At 46.4% G+C, this 19083-nt stretch overlaps 1 protein-coding gene across 3 annotated transcripts in view; it reads right to left on the bottom strand.

The window, feature by feature from the left end:
• The window catches only part of LOC139061102 (uncharacterized), a 28354-nt gene extending 17572 nt beyond the window's left edge, over window positions 1-10782 (bottom strand). For all 3 annotated transcript variants that reach the window (XM_070540642.1, XM_070540640.1, XM_070540644.1), the window contains exons 1-4: window positions 10670-10782; window positions 7409-7491; window positions 1012-1060; window positions 117-199 (exon numbers count right to left, since the gene is read on the bottom strand). In XM_070540642.1, coding sequence (XP_070396743.1) covers window positions 117-199; window positions 1012-1060; window positions 7409-7462 — 186 coding nt within the window. In that variant the 5' untranslated portion in view covers window positions 7463-7491; window positions 10670-10782. The remainder of the gene's footprint in view (window positions 1-116; window positions 200-1011; window positions 1061-7408; window positions 7492-10669) is intronic.
• Between the last annotated feature and the right edge of the window lie 8301 nt (window positions 10783-19083).

Genomic DNA, 19083 nt, shown 5'->3' with positions numbered 1-19083 from the left:
TCTACTTTATCTTTGTCCAGCGTCTCCTCATTTGAATAGACTCCCTGGGCGCAGCGACAGAGAAACGTAATACGTGCACTTTCGAAATCACACAAAAGTGCGGAAAAAGTTCTTACAGTCATGGCGCCCACGAGCAGGATCAAGGCAATAATCGCAGACACGGCTGCCAAAATTGCAACTGTGATCGTCCCAGCGTTGTCTGCAAGGAAAAAATAAAAGTACGCGCAAGAGTACCAGTGCCTCTGTTCGTTTCTTAGGCAGTGAGAATGCTACGCGAATGGCAGCAGTCCGCTGAAAATAATGATGCTGATCAATACAACAAAACCAAACTGAGTCGCTGATATGAGCAACAACATTGAATCGGAGTAATGGCTGCTCACGTGTTTACCGTTATGCAGCTATTTGGAATGCTCCTGTGATTTAGGGCTTGTAGTAAAAAGCACCGAATCTGCGAAAATTTTTAAGCCAAGGCTAAATGGTTGCGAAATATAACGTTCCCAGCATTGTGTCGTTTTACATCCTTTAAACCACAAATAGTCACGTCAATGTACACCAATCACCCTAAAAATCCGTTTACAACTGTGGATACGATGACGTCAAGCACGTGGAATTTCTCCACATTTAGGGATGGGAGTACACATTGAAATGTACAGGACGAATAGCGGTCTTCGACTGACATGGAGCCAAAGGTAGCTGCGTGAGTCGAATTTTTAAAGTTTCGTTTTATTCAACAGACCTCCGAGATTCCTTCTGCTCTGGATTCTTTTGCGCCGACAGCGAATCTCATTGCCTGTTGGTGTTCTAGGTGTAGTACTTAAAGCTTATGTAACCTCCTGACTTTATTTTGCTCCTTTGCTCCTTGATATGCTCCTTTGCTCCTTTGAGATGCACACGCTAGCTAAGTCGGCTACAGTTTGGCCTGCTGTCGCGTCTAAAATATATACAGAAACCCGAACGCTATTGATAGGGTTTGTATATATATATATATATTATTAACACTCCATGACTTACCTAATCCGTTCGTCTCCACTTCAACTAGAAGATTCAAACCATGGACTAGCTGCAAAAAGAAAGTAAGCATTCCTAATTTTAGCAGCTAGACTGAGAGACGCACACAGAAAATAACCCTATGGAATTCTACAATATTCCTTTGAAACTCGATGCTCGTTAATGGGCTTTATTATTTTGCAACTGCATTCTTGGTAGTGAATGGTATGGTAGGATTGCGACAACATTTTTTTTTACTATTTCGGTTAGGCGCCTGAAAAAAAACTTGTACTTGTGTAGAAAAACAGATCAACCCTTCATAATCTATATCACTAAAACAAGTTCTCTTTGCAGTGTACGAAAGAAACAAAGGACAATATCACGTTGTGGGTTGCCATGTTTGTGCATACGCTTGGAGTTTGATGTCATTTCGAGGTATGCATAACACACTGCATTGTTGACCTTCGTCTTCTGTGACGACACAACAGCCTATGTCAATTGAGTATTTTTTTTTTCAAGCCCGCTGGCAATCATACAACTAAAGTGTTTCCGTACATAAGAAATTCAACAGCGTAAAATACATGCGGACAAAGAACGCATGCAACAAGGTGGCTGCCTGCCCTAGTGCACCCGAAGCCTGTGTGGTCAATCTGCGTCCAACTTTCGCCGCTAATTTCCATGTGCATGACAAACCAACTCGCTCAAACTGAAAATCCACTTTCATGAACTTTTGCAGGCCCCTGAGTTCACGTTCGCTGTTGACATATTACGTAATCAATAAAAATTATTTCGAAAAGCAGTGTAGCCACGCTGGAAGAATATAATAGGCGGGAGGTGTCAGAAGGATGCAGTTAGAAACACATCAATAATCACTATGACCAGGCATTTAGTTTAAAAAAAAGGATTTTACTATTAGCCTACCGTTTGAAGTGGATTAGGGAGTCGGGGTGATGCAGTGATGATTCGAAGTGATGCAGCCTCTTCGACTAGAGAGGCTGCATCATAGAGCAGTGTCTACAAAGGCATGAAATGAAAAATTCCCTGGCGAAAGCAAAGAGAGAGTTATGGTACCCGCGATGGTTCTATATACAAAACATTCAACGAAATTCCTCCTTGCAGTCGGCGATCATTTCCTGCAGAATGTTTGGGTTGCGTGCCATATCCCGGGTTTTCAATTCCCAAACTAGATGGTGTTGAGCTTAAGTGTCGCGGTCTCTCTGTAGTCGGGACAAGTGCCACAGAGATACCCGTTGCCTGCTCAGCAAACGGACCTCAATACACGCCTCTGAATGCGCCCCAGGCATGTCGTGGTCGCTCAGAAGTGCTCTATCCGAGCATGCTTAAGCATCTTCTGTATCCCATTCTCAGTTTTCAATCAGATATTGTCCCTGGCAACGTCGTACTTTCTCTCTGCCGGGCAAGATATGGATAACGCTGCTGATAGACGCCAGCGCCACTTTCCAATGATTTCATTAGACGGCATCCACCATGCTGTATCAGTGCTATTTTAGGAAATTTTCCACAGATCCAGGTGGTGTAGCGGTTCGGCAGAAAGGCGCCCCATGTTCAGTCTTCCTTTGTTTGTGCATTTTGTATTAAATCTTGCTACAATTCTTTAACGGTTTCACAAGAATATACCCAGGATTCCTTGGAACTTCAACTTTTTTCAAAGTAGTGTGTGAGAAGTAAATCATATGGCCCTTGATAATGTAGAATCTGAAGTGAACCTACCATTCACACTCTTTTAGCGTTTCTTTATATTAAAAAAAAATGGCGATTACAAAAGTACTCAAGGAGCACTTTGTCCCTGACATAGGCAATTGCTTTAGACGTGGTTTTCTTCTAATTGCGGCATTGGTATACACTACGACTACTAGTTCTTGGTAGTCCTATAGATGTTTCCTTATTTCTAGTGTCCACATTTTTTATAGGTAGTGCCGCGAGTCCGTACAAAACATTTTGTGCATTAAAACCAGTTTTGATCCTGTTTTGATCTTTGCCAACTCGGTGCTTAGCACTCACAACGCAACGAAGCCATCTTTCGGAGTCTATTGACCGGCTGGAGTCAGTGCTGCGGTGGTTCTATGCGTTCTTGTGGCCATCTGCGCAACGATGTCTCTTGCTTTGCGGTATTTGCTACAACTTTTCCTTGCTCTGCATGCGTGTCTACGGCAAGCTTATGCGCCGCTGAGCCAATGCAGCGCTTTCTCTTCGTCTCTGAGAGGCGAGGGAAGTTTTATTTTTCTTTGCGGAAGGAAGGAGATCGAATGCAGCAAGTATTTCGAAAGCTTCTTTCCTACTGACTAATTGCAGGTGATTATGGCTGTCACATCGGTCAGAAACAAAACAGCACAATTACGGGACAGTGTAGCGGAAAGGAAGATGAGGTGCTGAGTTAGGACAGAGCATCATATGGCCACCTGGACCAGAATGTTTTTGCATCACATCCCTCGCCTTTTGAGACAGTGGCTATTTTTTTCTAGGACAAAAGCTGATATATACGTATTGGTGTTTTCGCAGTATGTATTTGGGAGCATAGTGCTAGTGCGTGCGTGTGCGTTCATCTGATGCGGTTACGCCTGCTATATATAGGCCTCAGTAGTGCTCAGCGGTGCTTTAATATATCCGGTGTTTTATAAAACATATTACTTGAGAGATTTACAATACTTGGGATTTCTAGCAGAGACGTACGAAAGACAACAGCGACGTAGATGGTATTAGATGGATTTGAAAACTGTAATCCAAGCTTCAATGCCCGAAATTTTGGGGTCCCCTCAGGCAGCACAGTAGACAAAAGTGTGAGAAACACGATACGGCGTCGTCCTTCATGTCTTTCTATGCCCCGCGTTTCTGTTTTACTCTGCGTTTTGTCCTCATAATCATCTAAGTTGTATGAATCAGTCACGGCTCAATCCTAAGAGCCATACTGAGTGAGCACCGATTTTAATCCATGCCACATGCCAAGTGGGATACAAGCAACGCCCTGCTCCACACATATACATCTTGTGAAGTTCACCAAGGCATTGGTCGGGGCAAGTTTGTCTTTCATACTGGCGACCTCGATATCAACTGAACTACAGGGAGAAAAGATAACACACGGTGCCATGTGTTGTCGTTTCTACATCTTTCCAGTATCATGTGAAGTCCATGCAATGCCTCATTCATGTGCTGTACATGCACTACGTGACAGAAAGAAGAAAGTTTTGTTGAGAGACTCCGGCAAGGGCCGTCTTCTTTTTTTTTCTTCGGATGTTACATAGGCCCTCTTGTGTCGCGGAGGAATACCGTGGTTAGCCTTCAACGCGGTGAATGTGCGCCAAAGGTGCGGGGATACACCCAGGTAAGTAGTGGCTCAACCATTCAGCGGGAGGGCGAGGAAGAAGGAATGTGATGAGGGGCGAGAATATAGGCAAAGGGACCGAAAGTGCTTGCTCGTGGGCTATCCTAGTACGTTTGGATGATGCTCGTAGGCTGCCGACAGACTTGGAGTGTAGGATGACATGCTCTGTGTTCGGTTCGGCAAATTATATCCTCATTTACCAATGTCTACGTCTGTCCCTGTCCAATAAGAGTGCCATGTGCGAGTGTGAACGAAACTGGCGATGGAGGAAAAAGTCTGCGGGCATTCACAGGCCTCTGTGAGCCGAGCGCTATGTTGGTTGCGGTGCTCGCCGCTAATTGCTCTTAGAGAATAGGTTGCTGGCCATGTGATCGTATTGTCCGGTGTAAAGGGGCCGCGATGAAAGGCCTATTCATTTGCCTACAGGCCCTGTTGGCCAGCGAGCCATTCCGGTAGTAGCTGGTCTTGCAGATGGGACAATGCATGGTCAGATACTTCGTTAAGCGCGAAGGCCCGAAGCTCGCTCTAACCATCGATCCTGACGCTGATGTCGACAGGGTGTTCATATAGACAAACAGCATCTGATATAGCCCAAGTTTCGGCTTTCGTTGCTGATATCACCACGATCCAATGCTTTTTCGATGTTGATAGAGGCTTGACAACTGCCGTTTTTGTAGTCTCCAGTGTGTCAGCGGCGTCCACGTAAGACAGGTCATAGGCTGGGGTGGATAGCTGTCTGGCTCTGGCCTTGCTTCTTCAGTGATTCCGCTTGAGTCCATGCTCCGAGGAAGGGGAAGTATTTCAATGACAGCTACCGACTCTAAAGGTGGCGGCACGTCTTGGCTCCAATGGAGGCAAGTACGGAGTCGTATCTGAACAGTTCCCACGATTTTCTGGCGCAGGATGGACGCTATTAGCCCGATCTCTTGAGTCTCGTGATGTGCTTGCATTTTCTCTTCTAGAATGTTATGGCCGCATTCCGCACTCCGCCGGTAGAACGTAGAAGGGTATTCCCATTTTGAAACAAGAAAGACTCAGCGCCCGTTCTTTCGCCTTCTGGGTTCCTAGACGCCAATTCTCTGCCTCTCCCAGTGCTTCCGAACGCGCCGCATGCCATATTCTCAATATTTCATCATTGTGATGGCGTCTGTCGCATCTCCTACATGCAAAATCGCATGTGCCGCTAGTTTCCTTTTTTTCACGTCCTTGTGTTGTAACGCTACCTAATGAGGGTGGGATTTCTCACACCTACTCACCCAACTTCCTGCACTTTTGCCTATGGGCTGCTTCTTCATATACAACACGAAAAACCCAAAGCGAATCGGCTGTTTTCCTCACCTACGAGTAATGGTACCTATTCCAACTGCAATTAAGCAAATGTGCCACAAGCTGTGTTGTCCTTGGCACGTTGAGAAAGAAGACTCGTACTGCGACTACGACATAGCCTGTGTTTCTGGCTAACATTGCAGTGCCTCTAACAGTGTTAACGGTCTTGATGATAAACCTCGTTATATTTGTTCTAAAACCTGGGATAACCCCTGCCCGTTCTTGGAGCTTACAACTCAGACGCTTTCCACCAGATCTTGAAACTGCATGACCGCCGGCGCAAGCGATCAATCTCGGCCCACGGCTGCAGCCCCTGTCATTTACGCCGCTGTGCCCGGTCAGAAAAATCCTGCCACTTTCGGCTGGACCGGGGTAGACAATGTGACAGACTGGCTCTCTTCGTATGCACCTCGTTGTACGATAAATGTGAGCCCATACAACCTGACCCCGACGCATTCCCGCGCCGTTTCCTTCCAACTAACCTTACAGTATGCTCTTCTGTACACGCACAAAGTGGCTATGCCTGTTCTTCATCCGTCTCTTTCTTTAGCTGCCGACGCTTTGTCTTCTTGCGCTTTCAAATGCACTGCTCAGAAACAAATTCAAGCCAAAGCAATCTAACGGACCTATGCACCTAGCTAGTTCCAATGACCCCTCGTCCTTCTTTCGCTCTGTGAGCAGGCTCTAGCTGATAATCGATCGAGCCTCAGCACTGGCCGCACATAAACAGGACGTTGATATTCGCCTGGCTGGTTCCCACTGCGCCTCCCGATCTTTGCTTTCTCTCGCGACTAGCACCAGGTGGAATTCCACCTATTTACGAAATCGATACGCGTACTGGATATGTAACTCTGAAGGCCGTGAACTTCTTGTGAATGCTTCCCCGTCAGAAGATTTTAGATACGCTGCACTTCTCGTTCCGTCCGCAATAGAGTGCTTCCCTGCCCGCTTCAGATAGAAGCCGCGATCTTGTGCTTAACTGCAAAAGGTTAGAGGCATTCACTTCCTTCTGCGAGTAATGTGGCGAGATTCAGTGCTGCTTCGACGATAGTAGCAGGGAAATCGACGCCGCCTATTGTCACATAAACCTAAACAGGTAGCTCAGGAAAGGTTTATAGAATATTTACGTGCGATTTTTATGCACAATTCATGGACAGCATCTACCCTTGTTGTCATACTGTCCTTTTTGTTTGTTGTGTACATACCATCCACAGTCAACCCGTTTGAAATCCCTGAATAATAGATTAAAAGAGAAACGCTGAATATTTTATTGGGTGTAAGCCCCGAATATTCAAGGTATAACGGCGCCACCTCTTCAACGAGTACAAAAGAAAACAAGGAACACAGACAATGAAAAGCGTTGCCGTTAAACTGGTACTCTTTATCCTCCTCGTTTAAGAAGTCGCGCTTTTATACATTGCATCATGCAGGACCAACTGGCCCAACATTTGACGTTACTGAGGCCCGAAGACGTCACCTGAGCCGAGCAGGAAGGCCACTCGTATATAAACGCGCACAGTTTACGAGACGTATACAGAATTCCTAAGGTATGATTCGTGACTTTCATTACTGGGTCCGAACTTCCATTAGTTTTGAACCAGTCATTTGCACTTATGTTTCGTCTTTGCGTGTTTCTTCAAGCTGTTCCAAGTGCAAATGCGTTGTCACCATGGTGGTCTTTCATTGCGCTCTAGTCCGCAGTCCTTCTTAACAAGAGGTTACGCACGCTTACAGCAGGAGTTGAATGCGACTTACGACGCAAAAGGCGGCCAGCAAGGTCACGGTGAACGCAGTTTCGCACAGGCACATTTTTTCACCAGTACTCTGAAGCTTGATCCCTGAAATAAAGAAAGAAAGAAAACTCCAACGACTCCCTCTGTTCTCGCCTCACTCACTGCAACAGCAGTAAGAAAATATATATATATATATCGCAGCTACAATGCCACTCATCCATTCACCTTTGGGTCGAAGCTTTGTTGAAGCACTATATAAATACTTAAATACTATCCAGGGAGTAAAACGCTTGCTTGGGCTAGTTGGTTCATGCTTGAATTAGTAAAGGCAAGGCACAAAAGACCAGGACTCAAGAAGAACACAAACGACAGGACCGGCCCACTCGGGCTTGAGTATTTGGCATACGCGCCTAGCGTGCCCAGAAGATGGTTCCAAGACGCCGAAGATGGACTGAACTGGTGCCTTTGGAAGTACAGCCTATCTTCGGCATCTTGGAACCATCTTCTGGGGACGTCAGGCGCGTATGCAAAATATTCAAGTCCGAGTGGCACCGGTCCTTTCGTTTGTGTTCTTCTTGAATCCTGGTCTTCTGCGCCTTGCCTTTACTACTTGTCCAGGGAGAAATGTTGCGTGCAAATGTTCCTTTTCGTTCGGAAAAGCACTGAGGACCAGTTCACAATTTCTCCTGTTACAGATTTTTGTGTCATTTGGCTTCTCGAGAACTAGCACGTTACAGTTCCTCTTCTGCACAGTGTTCTGCAGCACAGCAATTGCCTGAGTATATGTCGAAACGCCTAGATGCTGAGATCCCACTAAGTGACCCACGTTAACCGTGCGACCACGGATTAGATTAACTGAAGGATTGACCTAGTTTTTTTACACCAGCTGCGGGACCGGCCTGCTGTTTATTTTACCAAGCGTTAGATCAGCCTACCTCGCTGTTACACTGTCCAGTAACGGCGCCCTCCTCTAGCGAGTAACTAACCAAGCAAACGCCCCAAACCACGTGGAGGAATTCACAGAAAGCCATCCTTTAATCAATACCTTGATGCGCTTGAAGGCGTAAGACCTGAGGGGAATTCATAGAAAGCCTTGCTTTTAGAAAGGACCCTATGCGTGTGAACGTGTACAATTATTATGGTAAGATTAATTAGGTATTCTGCTGTTTCATTTCGTAATGCCGTACAAAACAAACACTGTGACTGTCACACCCGTATCTTTGTGACAGATTAGAATATGCGCAAATTCGTCAAATACTATTCAGAAAAGCTATTCAGCAGTCATCATAATCCAGGAGGATGTTTAAGCAGCAGTAATTGACCGTGTCAAGTTGAATGAACACAGACACCCAAGAGCGCGTACCAGATTCTCGGTCACATCTTGTGGCTTGTGCAATAAACACATGGACGAGAAGGAAAGGCATGGGGCGCGATCGGAGACATTTTGTTCGATACGCGTTCTGTTCAGTTGCTGCAACGTCACAAAGTTGCAGTATGCAAAATTTGTGACAGCGGGGCGGAGAGAGCAGCCAATCAGGATGCGGTGACCTCCCCGGAAGTTTACCTCCGTCGTTTGTCGTTTGCTTGCAAACAGTATACTACAAAGCCAAATGTTTCTCGTCTTCCAATTGAATGAAATGTTTAACTGAAAAAAAATGTATTTTTTTCTCGTCTTCCAATTGAATGAAATGTTTAACTAAAAAAAAATGTATTTTTTCTTCTCAAGCCAAAACACGTTTTCAAATAGTAGTACGTGTGGCTACTGCAATTTATAGCTATTAGGTTCTTTGTGTCGTCCCTAGGTGGTGTCGCGCACAGCGAGAAGGAAAAAGAAAAAAAAAAACGACGGGAAGAGTGGCGCACTTTTCAAGAGGCAGTGACAACATCCCAGTGGCTCGCTGGCACCGATGATGTTGTCAATTTCTCTGTACAACCAACGAATTACTTGTATCGAGAAACAAAAACGACGCCGGAATTCACTTTCTGCCATTTCTTCAAACGCGTTTCGCACCGCCACCCGCTCTCCTCCTTCCTCTAGAAACGCCAGCGCAACAACCTAAGTTTCCAACGGAAGCGCCATTTTCTAGAATTAAACTATGGATTGGATTCAAACGTGCCATTCCGCAGCCGGAAAGGCCGCCTGTTGGATCCAATCCAATCCACCAGACGCGCCATGCGAAGCCGTATGATCGCTCCAAACTTCTCAACTCCCCTCGCGTTCGGACGAAATGCTCGATGGGCGGATGATTGACAGGAGCGTGTCGTCATTTTGACGTCACCAAAAACGGGATAGCGCCCCGCGGCTGGCGACGCCGGCGCGGAGTAGGCCAATCGCGCGCGCCGGTAACCCAACGAACGCACCGAACAACCATCTCCGATCGCACCCATGGAAGACACATTTCCTTCTCGTGCGTGCGGTTATTGCGTAACTCAAAGTATGAATTGTTAGCAGCTCGCAAAGCTTTTACTTCTGCTGCTTTGTCGGTCACATAGAGTGCCCGCTCTTTTTTAACATATCACTACCTAATCTATGAACTACTTCTCTCTTTTCCATTGATAGTTGTGGGAGCTGTGGCGAAAGGAGGGAGGGGGGGCGTTAAGCTGTATAAAGGTATCTATAAAAGCGAGTCCTTCCCAAAGACAGGTCGCTTTGTTGAAGCAAGGTGTTATTAATTATGTTGGTTGGTCGCTAGCGCCACCACTACAGGGCTAAGCGCCGTGCACGATATACGACTAGAGTTGGAGAAAGATGAGAAAGATGCTCGCCAATTGATAGTGGCTGTGTGCTGACAGAAGCTCAAATAATTTCTTTGCGTGTACCCTAGCAAGTGGATCACCTAAGAAAGGAGCATCTCTGGCTGGCGCCAACGCTTCAGCACTGATGATCTCTGCTAGCCTCTCTTGCTCCGTGAAGCTCTTACCCTACAATGTCCCTAACATCAGCCAGAAGTATCAGCGCACATAAGATTACGCCTTCCCATTAAAGGGAAGCTGAAAGCTTTTCCAGAAAAAATGAGTGAAGGGCCGTACGTCGTGATTTTTAACCCTCTGCATTCGAATATCGCATCGAAATTATCAGCGTTTCAAGATACAGAGCAGAAAGATACCATTGCCGATGTTCAATCGCCTTTTGCGCACGCCACCATGGGAGGTATGTAGATTTTTAAACGGCTTAGAGCGGACTCCTTCTTTCACGTTCAATGAAATCCTGACTGTAATCGCTCGCCCTGGACGAGACTCGCGTAACATAATCAGAGGAGGAAATAACCGCATGTCTACTCACCGGTAATGGCAGAAGTAGTAGTAGAACCTTCCTGACTGGTGCACCGCACTTGAACCGCCTTCGGTCGTTGTCTTCGTCCGCACGAGCTTCACGTGAGCTCGCCACAACGCTGCCACCTACAGTGAAAGTATTTCTTATCTAATGTTTCCATCATAAATTATATTTGTTAATTTTTGCGCTAAATCATAGTCAAAGCTATCCTGCTAAATCCCACAAGAAATTCTGACAATCATCATAGTGCCGAAAAATTTTGTTATAAAACTTATTCGTTTGAACCGGGTTTCGTTTCGGTACCAAGAATGTGGGTGCGTCATGACGGCAAGATATACAGGCTCGGCCTATTCCTGCGTTTGAGGCATCTTGTAAACATGGCCGCATTAGGACAATACGCATGGAACATAGTTGTTCATTAAAAGGAAACTTTGTTTGTGCAGCTCATAGTTAAAAGAAATTGCGGCTAAGCTCATCTCGCCATGTCTGTCGATGGCAATGCCGTTAGCATTCGAACAATGTTGCGAGTGAGTGAGTAAAAACTTTATTGAATATAAATAAAATAAGGCACAATCCTTGGGGCCCCACTGGCACAAGCGGCTCGCTGGGCCTGGTCCAGAAGAGCTAATTGGCTCTCACGAGCCTCGTACTGATCAACTAGGTCAAACCGAGCAATGTATCTCACTGCCTATTCCTCATTAGCGGATATCGGAGTAATATGGGGCTGTCTGTGTCAGGAGGCCTCCAGGGACCCTACCATGCGATGTGTTTTAGTGTGGGCGTGTCTGTGCACCACGAGCACTCGTCACTGAACCTCGTGGGGTGTATTCTGCGTAGGCGGTGCAGGTTAGAGTATGTATTCATCTGAAAACGATGCCAGTCGCGCTCCTTTTTGCTGTTTAAATCTGAGTGAGGATGTCCAAGTCATCTCCACTCCTGCCTTTGCTGTAGGAGGAAGTCCGGAGAATTCGGTGCAAGGTCGTCGCTAGGCTATGCCATTGCGCCGACGTTTAATCCTCGAGCTACCAAGGCCTGCCCTCTTGTTTCCTGCCATTCTGTGGAGTATTTCTGAATTCACGTTTATTTACCATCTGTAGTTCTGTTATTACGGTATCCTCTCACTTTGCTATCACACTTGCTTGCCAAGGTCTCGTATCGGCACGGCGGTGCGACTACGATTTTATGACGATGGAATGACAAAGAAGCAATGACGTCGATGGAAAGACACAGAAAGTACAACGACGACACGAGGGCAACGTGATGACCGCGAGGGCATGACGTCGATGGCGTTGCGACTTCAGTACGTCGAAAACGGGATGACGAAGCTGGATTGGTGACATGACATTACCGCGAAGGCATGGCGACGATGACATGAATACGAATGCGTGATAACGACTGTCTGGCGCCGAATGACGAAGAAGGATTGCCGTCGATCGACCAGCGAACGTAGCGTGACGACGACCGCACGACGACAATGGCCTAGCCTTGCTGAAGTGACGAGGATTGCAAAGCGACAGCGTGACGACTACCGCACGACGACTGTTGTGTGAAAACGATAGCGAGTCCACGACGTCACTATGGGAATCCCGTGGCTAAGGTAGAATAGGACGTCAGAACGACGCCGATGTCACCCGACGACGTCATCAAAATGACGACTACTGTATGGCGGCAACACAATGACGACGATGGCAGGTGATGACAATGGGATGAAGAGGAGTGTATGACGTCAACGACAAGATGACGAAGGAATGACGAGAGTCGTATGACGAAGCTCCAGTGACGACGACGGCACCACCCCGCCAGCATGACGACAGCGCTATGACTGAGCAAGAATGATACGGGCTGTCTAGCGACGACGCGATAACAGCCACGGTATGACAACCGTAGTATAGTTACGATTGAATAGCGACAGCATGATTACGATAGATGGCGCTTCAGAGATTTCTAGAAGCGAGCGATATTCTCCGAAAATATCGAGCAAAGTGCTTAAGTTTGATGGCGCATTCTATCTTTTTCTGTTACCTCACTTCGGCCAATACAATGCTTGGTTTTTTGTACCTTTGTAGCAACTTGAGGGTGTCTACCTTGTCTCTCACTGCTTTAGTTATATTTAGGTACGGGATAGCGTAGGTGATTCAACTAATGATGAAAGAGCGGACGTAGGTTCGCCTAAGTAGGTTCACCTCCTTCATCCCCGCGTTTTTTATTGGTATCCTCTTGAGAAGCCTGAAAGTTTGGTTGGTCAAAAAATGATATTGGAGAGAATGAATATATGTGTATAAAAGTATAATGAAAAGCTAATACGTCACAAATGAAACCTAGAATGCAGAAAGCAAAAAAATAAAGGACAGCAGACCATCCTTTCCTTCCGCTATGAACTTATTGGCTGCAACAGCAGCATACTCCCACAGTGACTACAACTACTTCATTCTCGATTGCCGGCTGCTTGCTCGAATAATCTGGTTAATCCACAACAGGTAACTCAAAAGACAGAGAGTCAAGAAACCGGAAAGGCCCGGGGATTAACCAGAAGGAAAAACTAAAGCTTGGATCTTACACTGGGGAGAGAGGAGAGGGAGGTGACGAGTAAGAAAACCAGAGTGCGGTAAAGGGAGCACAGGCACACAAACACAGCCGCCAACTCAGACCGCGCAAGACCACTTGTAGCTCTACAAACATCAGTTGAGGCTACATATGCTTGTGCAAGCTGTCATCCTCGCCTTCGGCTGCTGTGGCTTGTAAAGTCGGCATTCTCAAATAATTTCCTCTGTTGACAGTTTTATTGCGCTAGTGAATATATAAGGACACTCAAGGCGCACTTCCGCCGTTGTCGTCGCCGTGAGGCACCGTATAAAGTACAAGGGCGATAACACCGGGGTCGCATGCCGTATGTTGTAAATGCGAGTAAAAGCCTGCGAGGGTGAGCCGAAGTCAGTCGCTTGATCTCACCCGCGCAAGGGAGGAAGGCGGGAAGGAAGAAGGCCGTCTTTCACCGCGGGCAATGAACCAGGGGTATGGGGGAAAGGGGGGAAAGGGCAGGGTTATACTCCGGTGGCGGCTGTGCTTGGCGTGGCTGAGCGCAACAACGCGGACCCTATCTCTAACGAAGCAGCTACGCGCTCCGGTTTCGGTATCTCGTTTATTGGTTAGCTAAAATCGTTTATGAATTTCTAAGCAAACTGAACCACCGGCCCTACCGGTGACAGGACTGTCAATGCCATTTGAAAATGGAAATATCCTAATACGGTTAAAAAAACCGCTGGAGTTTACCTTTAAACTATAAGAAATACGTGCAGCTTCAGTGACGTCCACTAAATCATATATTGGTGGGTTGAAAATGTAATGTTTTGCGAAGGGCTCCTAGTGCACACTTGCAAGCTAGATGGTGCCAGCTGAGGCGCATCTCTCGGCCTTATTTCAAATAAATAATTTCTCTTTCAAACAGGGGGCAGCCAGCGCATCGCGGTTCCGGGCTCCTCGACGAAGCAGTGCGCTGGCTGCCCGCGGCTGGCTGACGTAAGCAGAACTTGACGGCCGCAGCTTTGCGGTCGTCGCAGTTTCGGTTGCCCGCACTAAAATAGCAAGAAACTTGTCGTGCCATAGTTTCACGGGTAGCCGCATATTTCCAGATGAAAAAGTTGATGTCACTTGTACAGAAGCTCCCTTCAATATACCATTTACGATGAGCCCGTTGAAAGGTTAATTAATAATTTCTGGGTTGTTAGTGACTAATAGCCCGCTATCAGCCGCCACTTCTCGGTCGCCGCCATCGATGACGGCATGTCTCCGAAATAACGGTTATCGTATTTGAAAATGGCTATATTTATATATTACTCAAGGCCTTCGGGTAAAGGTCATGTAAAAAGAATATATAAGGGTAATCATTATGTTGGGCTTCAGTTCATATTTCTTAAAGCGGTATAATAACTTTTGAACATGAAACGCCATTTACCGACAGTTTCCAATGCGCCACACTCCTTGCCTGTGGTCTCACTGAGTCGTGAACGAGCTTTCATCGGAAAACACGACGCGTTGCCAGTCGACCATGGTGTGCAGCCCTCGCAGATCCTTCGCAAACTGCAGGCGTTTGGATTTGCTTTCTTCACGACGAAGCCGTTATCCGCTGGCGATGCGCCTCTTCAACCTAGCTCCAACAGTCCTCTCCCAGCGTCACTTATATTAAGCCAAGCATGTGCTTCAGCTTAAGATGCATCTCTGAAAACGGGGGCTGCTGTATCTCTAGAACTGTGGCCCGCGGACTCAATACTGCTGCAGCTACAATGGCCCTACCTAGTATCTCCGTAATTGCCCGAGTGCGACGCCTGTGTGTAGGGTCCTTTAAGCGGCGTTGCTTTCTGAAAGCTTGTGTTATCCCATTCACTATTCAGAGTAGTATTCCTCTCTTTGACGGAAGATCCCGCTGGTGTTTTACGCTACTGATAAGTTATTGATTGAAAGCTTTGCGAGCATGAGGAAATCATTCACCCTTCAGTTTGTTGTACACCAACATCTAGGTTGCTACCATTACGGCTAAAGTCCAGTCACTGTGGTTCACTTTAGGAGCATCCAGTAGGGATTAGGCTTTGGAGTGCTTCCTCCTTTGGCAGACCGGTATGTTAGTTTACCGTTATGTAGTTGATGACTATCCCAAATATTGCAGTTCCGCAAATTAGTATGCAACTATGCTAAGTAAGGATGGTAGTATTATCGGGCGTTCAAACTCGTAAAAATTAACTCACTAGATTAAAGGGACACTAAACTGAAAATGATTTCTTCTGCATCAGTAAATTACCGTTCTACAGCACCATAACACCACTCTTACAACGATAAGACGTTTGGTAAGCCAGAAAAAGCGCAAGAACGAAATACGGGTCGCGACGCCTACTTTATGTTCCCGCACGTGGGGGCTGTGACGTCTTGGATTTTGATGGCATCTTCTAGGGCCTACTAATTATATATAGCGGTACAGATTTACTACAGTCTGTTCTAAAGGAAGCAAATATTAAACATGGCAAGTTTCGGGAACCTTTATTCAGCCAACGCGGCCCAAATGCGAAAACATACTTTGGAATCCCTGACGTCACGCTGACGTACCGGCGCTTGGGTTTCGGCGCAAAATTCAAATACTGATACTTGTACCTTCATCATACTACTATTTTGAAATGACTGCCTGCAGGGCTCTGAAAGAATGCTTCATTAGTCAAAACTGATTTATTGTTTCGCTTTTGTGTCCCTTTAACAAGCATGGTGTCAAGCGCGTGCGAGCACACATGAACACACCTCACTCGAGGACCACGCAAACTGCTTCGAACCGCTGTAGTAAGGATGCCCGGCAACAGCAGCGAGCGAACAGACCTTCCTGTGACCTCTCACTTCAAGGTGAACTAAAAGGCGAAAGCACAGCGTACACGAAGCTATCAGCACTCGGTGTGCTTTGTAGATCGTAGATCGCTTTCAAGATAGCGATAACGATAGCGATAGGGCTTGCGCGGCCGAGTGTGAATGCGCCATATCCCGCAGCCGCCGGAGGATAACGCCGCCAGCCCCCCCCCCCCCCGCCCCCCCTTTCATCTAACCTCCCGGTGTCTTGCGCGCGTCAGAAAACGGCGAGCTCCCTCCCAGCTTTCCTTCCTTAGGCGCGAGAGATTGAGTCGCTATCGTCGGCTCACCCTCGTACGCTTTCACTCGCACATACGACATGTGGCTCGTGGCGGCGGTGTTATCGCTCTTGTATTATATGGGACATCACGGCAACGGCGACGACGATGGCAAAAATGCTCCTGGACGGTGCATATGAGTGCCCTGATAGAAGCGATCCTAGTGAAGCAGCGCTGTGCTTTGCTCTATCTATGCATTGCTCTACCGCTCTTTCCCTCGCATAGCAACAATCTACTTACAGGATTAAGAGCACGCTGTTTTTAACCCTGTTTTATATGGCAACTAGCGCTTTCGGACGCGATATAGAATTTATACAGCACATAAGTACGTCCGTGTTTGCCCAGTGCAATACCATCGAAGTCGAGCCAGTACCGTTTCACGAAGGTATTATGCAGGACAAAAGCTACACACATGGTTAGCGACAATGTTAAGCTATGGCCACGCATACCGCTCTGACGACTTCGCTAGGGAGTGACGGACAACAATTTTTGGTTCGTTTTTCTCTGAAAGCGCATTAACCAAGCTAATTTGTCTTAACTGAAGAACTCGCTGCGGTTGTAGTATTTTTTTATTCCTCATAGTAGCAGAAGGTGCCTAGCATTGAGTTATCTTAATAGTTTTACACTGCGCTAATTCTGCAAGCTCTATGGGCGTTGCGCGCTTGTATATTTTATTTATTTCATTACCCGCAGCGCAAATCGGTATAAAATTAGCGAGGGTAGGGGGAGGAATACAAGTCAGGACACAATGCAGGGAAAGGAAACGCGATGGGCCAAACCTGTTCTTCAAGGTGTTTATAAAGCAAACTCCCACCGGTCGCTACCTCAACCCCCTATCCGTGAACTCTGCTTCGCAAAAGAGGTTCTCTTGTCGGCTCTCTTGTTTGTCGGGCGAAAAACGTGGGCACAACAGCGCAAGACCGCATGGTGGACAATGCACATGTGCGGGGGGAACTGACAGCTCTTGGATAACCTAGTACTTCATTGACTCAGTAGTGCGCCAACTGGCTCGCGCAGTACCCACCCAGCCTGGACCCCCCCCCCCCCCCAAAAAAAAAACGGGCTTCGATACCGTACGTCTCCGCCATAAGAGATAGCCTTGTACGCGTCCTGCGGTCATATGACGTGCAGACTGCGCATGTTCCCTCCCAGAAACTTAGACATGAGCTCGTGCGTTTGAAAGACCCTTTGGAAAAGGACAGCTGCCCAGGCGGAGTATACGTCATTCCGTTTGCAGACTGTCCATACGTCTGCGTCGAAAAAACTGGCAACTTCAAAAAACAATACCTAAATAGCACAGGAATTACGTCCAGAAACAAAACGTTGCGTCGAATGCCCTGGTCGAACACTGCGAAACAAGGTCACTTACGATTAACTAGGAAAAATGTCGCGTGATTGCCAAGGACCGAAATCATTCTTTGCGTCTTTTTCTCGACTCCCTAATTATCGAAACTATGGCGCACACTCCCATTCCCAACGAAGGAAATCTGCCGCCCGCGTATGCCATGTGCTTTAGTCATGTTTTGAGCCGCCCATGAAAATGGAGCTATGCCGCTTGTTTCACTGTGAGCAAGGCTTCCGTGGGGGAGCCCAAACGTAAATATATAATTTAAACCACTTTAGACGGTGTCCGGACCTCTTCCTTTTCAGTTCACAAAATAAACGATCTAGGTACCAAGCACACAAATAAACAGAGTTGCGTACAAGATGTCATCCAAATTAAAATAGTTTACATACATAGCTTTACCTATAAAGATGTAGTAAATACATGCTTTGACGCAATAGTATCAACGTTACCAGGCGCCTTCTTCCATTCAGACATTGTACGGTGGAAGAAAAACATCCGATATAACTAAGTTCATGTAACTTCTCTATCATCATTTCCATGATCTGTACGAAGCGACGCATATTCGGGTTGTAACAATTATTGGTCTCTTTTGATACGTATTTTAGAAAAATTTTATAAAAAGCTTTTAATCGGAGCACTCTTCTGCATTCCTGTAAGCATTTCCACTTTACTGTTTCTTTGTAGATTGACACACTGAATACATGAGAATACTTGTAAGCAAACCGGATTCTTATAGTTTACAGTCTATTGTTTATGTCAAGTTTCGCCCACTGATCAAACACTGTACATGCGTACGCAAGTACTGACAACAAATGTCTCATACAAAAGTTGTTCGCTATCCTTAGTAGGCTACTTACAATTTCGTCTTGGTAATGCCAAACCACCACATGCTTTACCGGTAAGGTGATCGACATGACTATGCCAGATGAATTCTCATGATAAAAGGATGCCAACGTACATCTATTCGTTAACTGCATCCAGTTTCCTTCCCTTGGTTTTGTAATCGAAGTCATCACGCGCCACGTTTCCACAGTGACACTGTTTTAATGGTATTTCCTGGTCCCCCTCACATTGTCATGTTGAGACGCATCCAAATTAACCCGAGCTTGAGGATTCAGACCTATTTTTTTACATATTACACATAATGCCAGGACGTGGGTTTATATCCCACTTGCTTCCAATTGGTTTCTTCTTCGACTTTCATTTCGCTTATTCATTTCAACATTTGGATTAACGCAAATATTTCACCCAATGCTCTTCATGTAGTCAATGTCTCTTTGGTTCATAATTTGGTGACTTACGGAAATCGCGTACCTTTGTTCCCCTTCTTCTCCTTCATCATTTCACAGCGAGGGCGCCTAATTCGGCTGCCTTAATGCATCCTAATAGCCTACGAGTCTTCTGATGCGAAAGCGTAA

Source organism: Dermacentor albipictus, chromosome 6, assembly GCF_038994185.2.
Source record: "Dermacentor albipictus isolate Rhodes 1998 colony chromosome 6, USDA_Dalb.pri_finalv2, whole genome shotgun sequence".
NCBI lineage: Eukaryota > Metazoa > Arthropoda > Arachnida > Ixodida > Ixodidae > Dermacentor > Dermacentor albipictus.
This window is presented reverse-complemented; position numbering and strand designations above follow the sequence as displayed.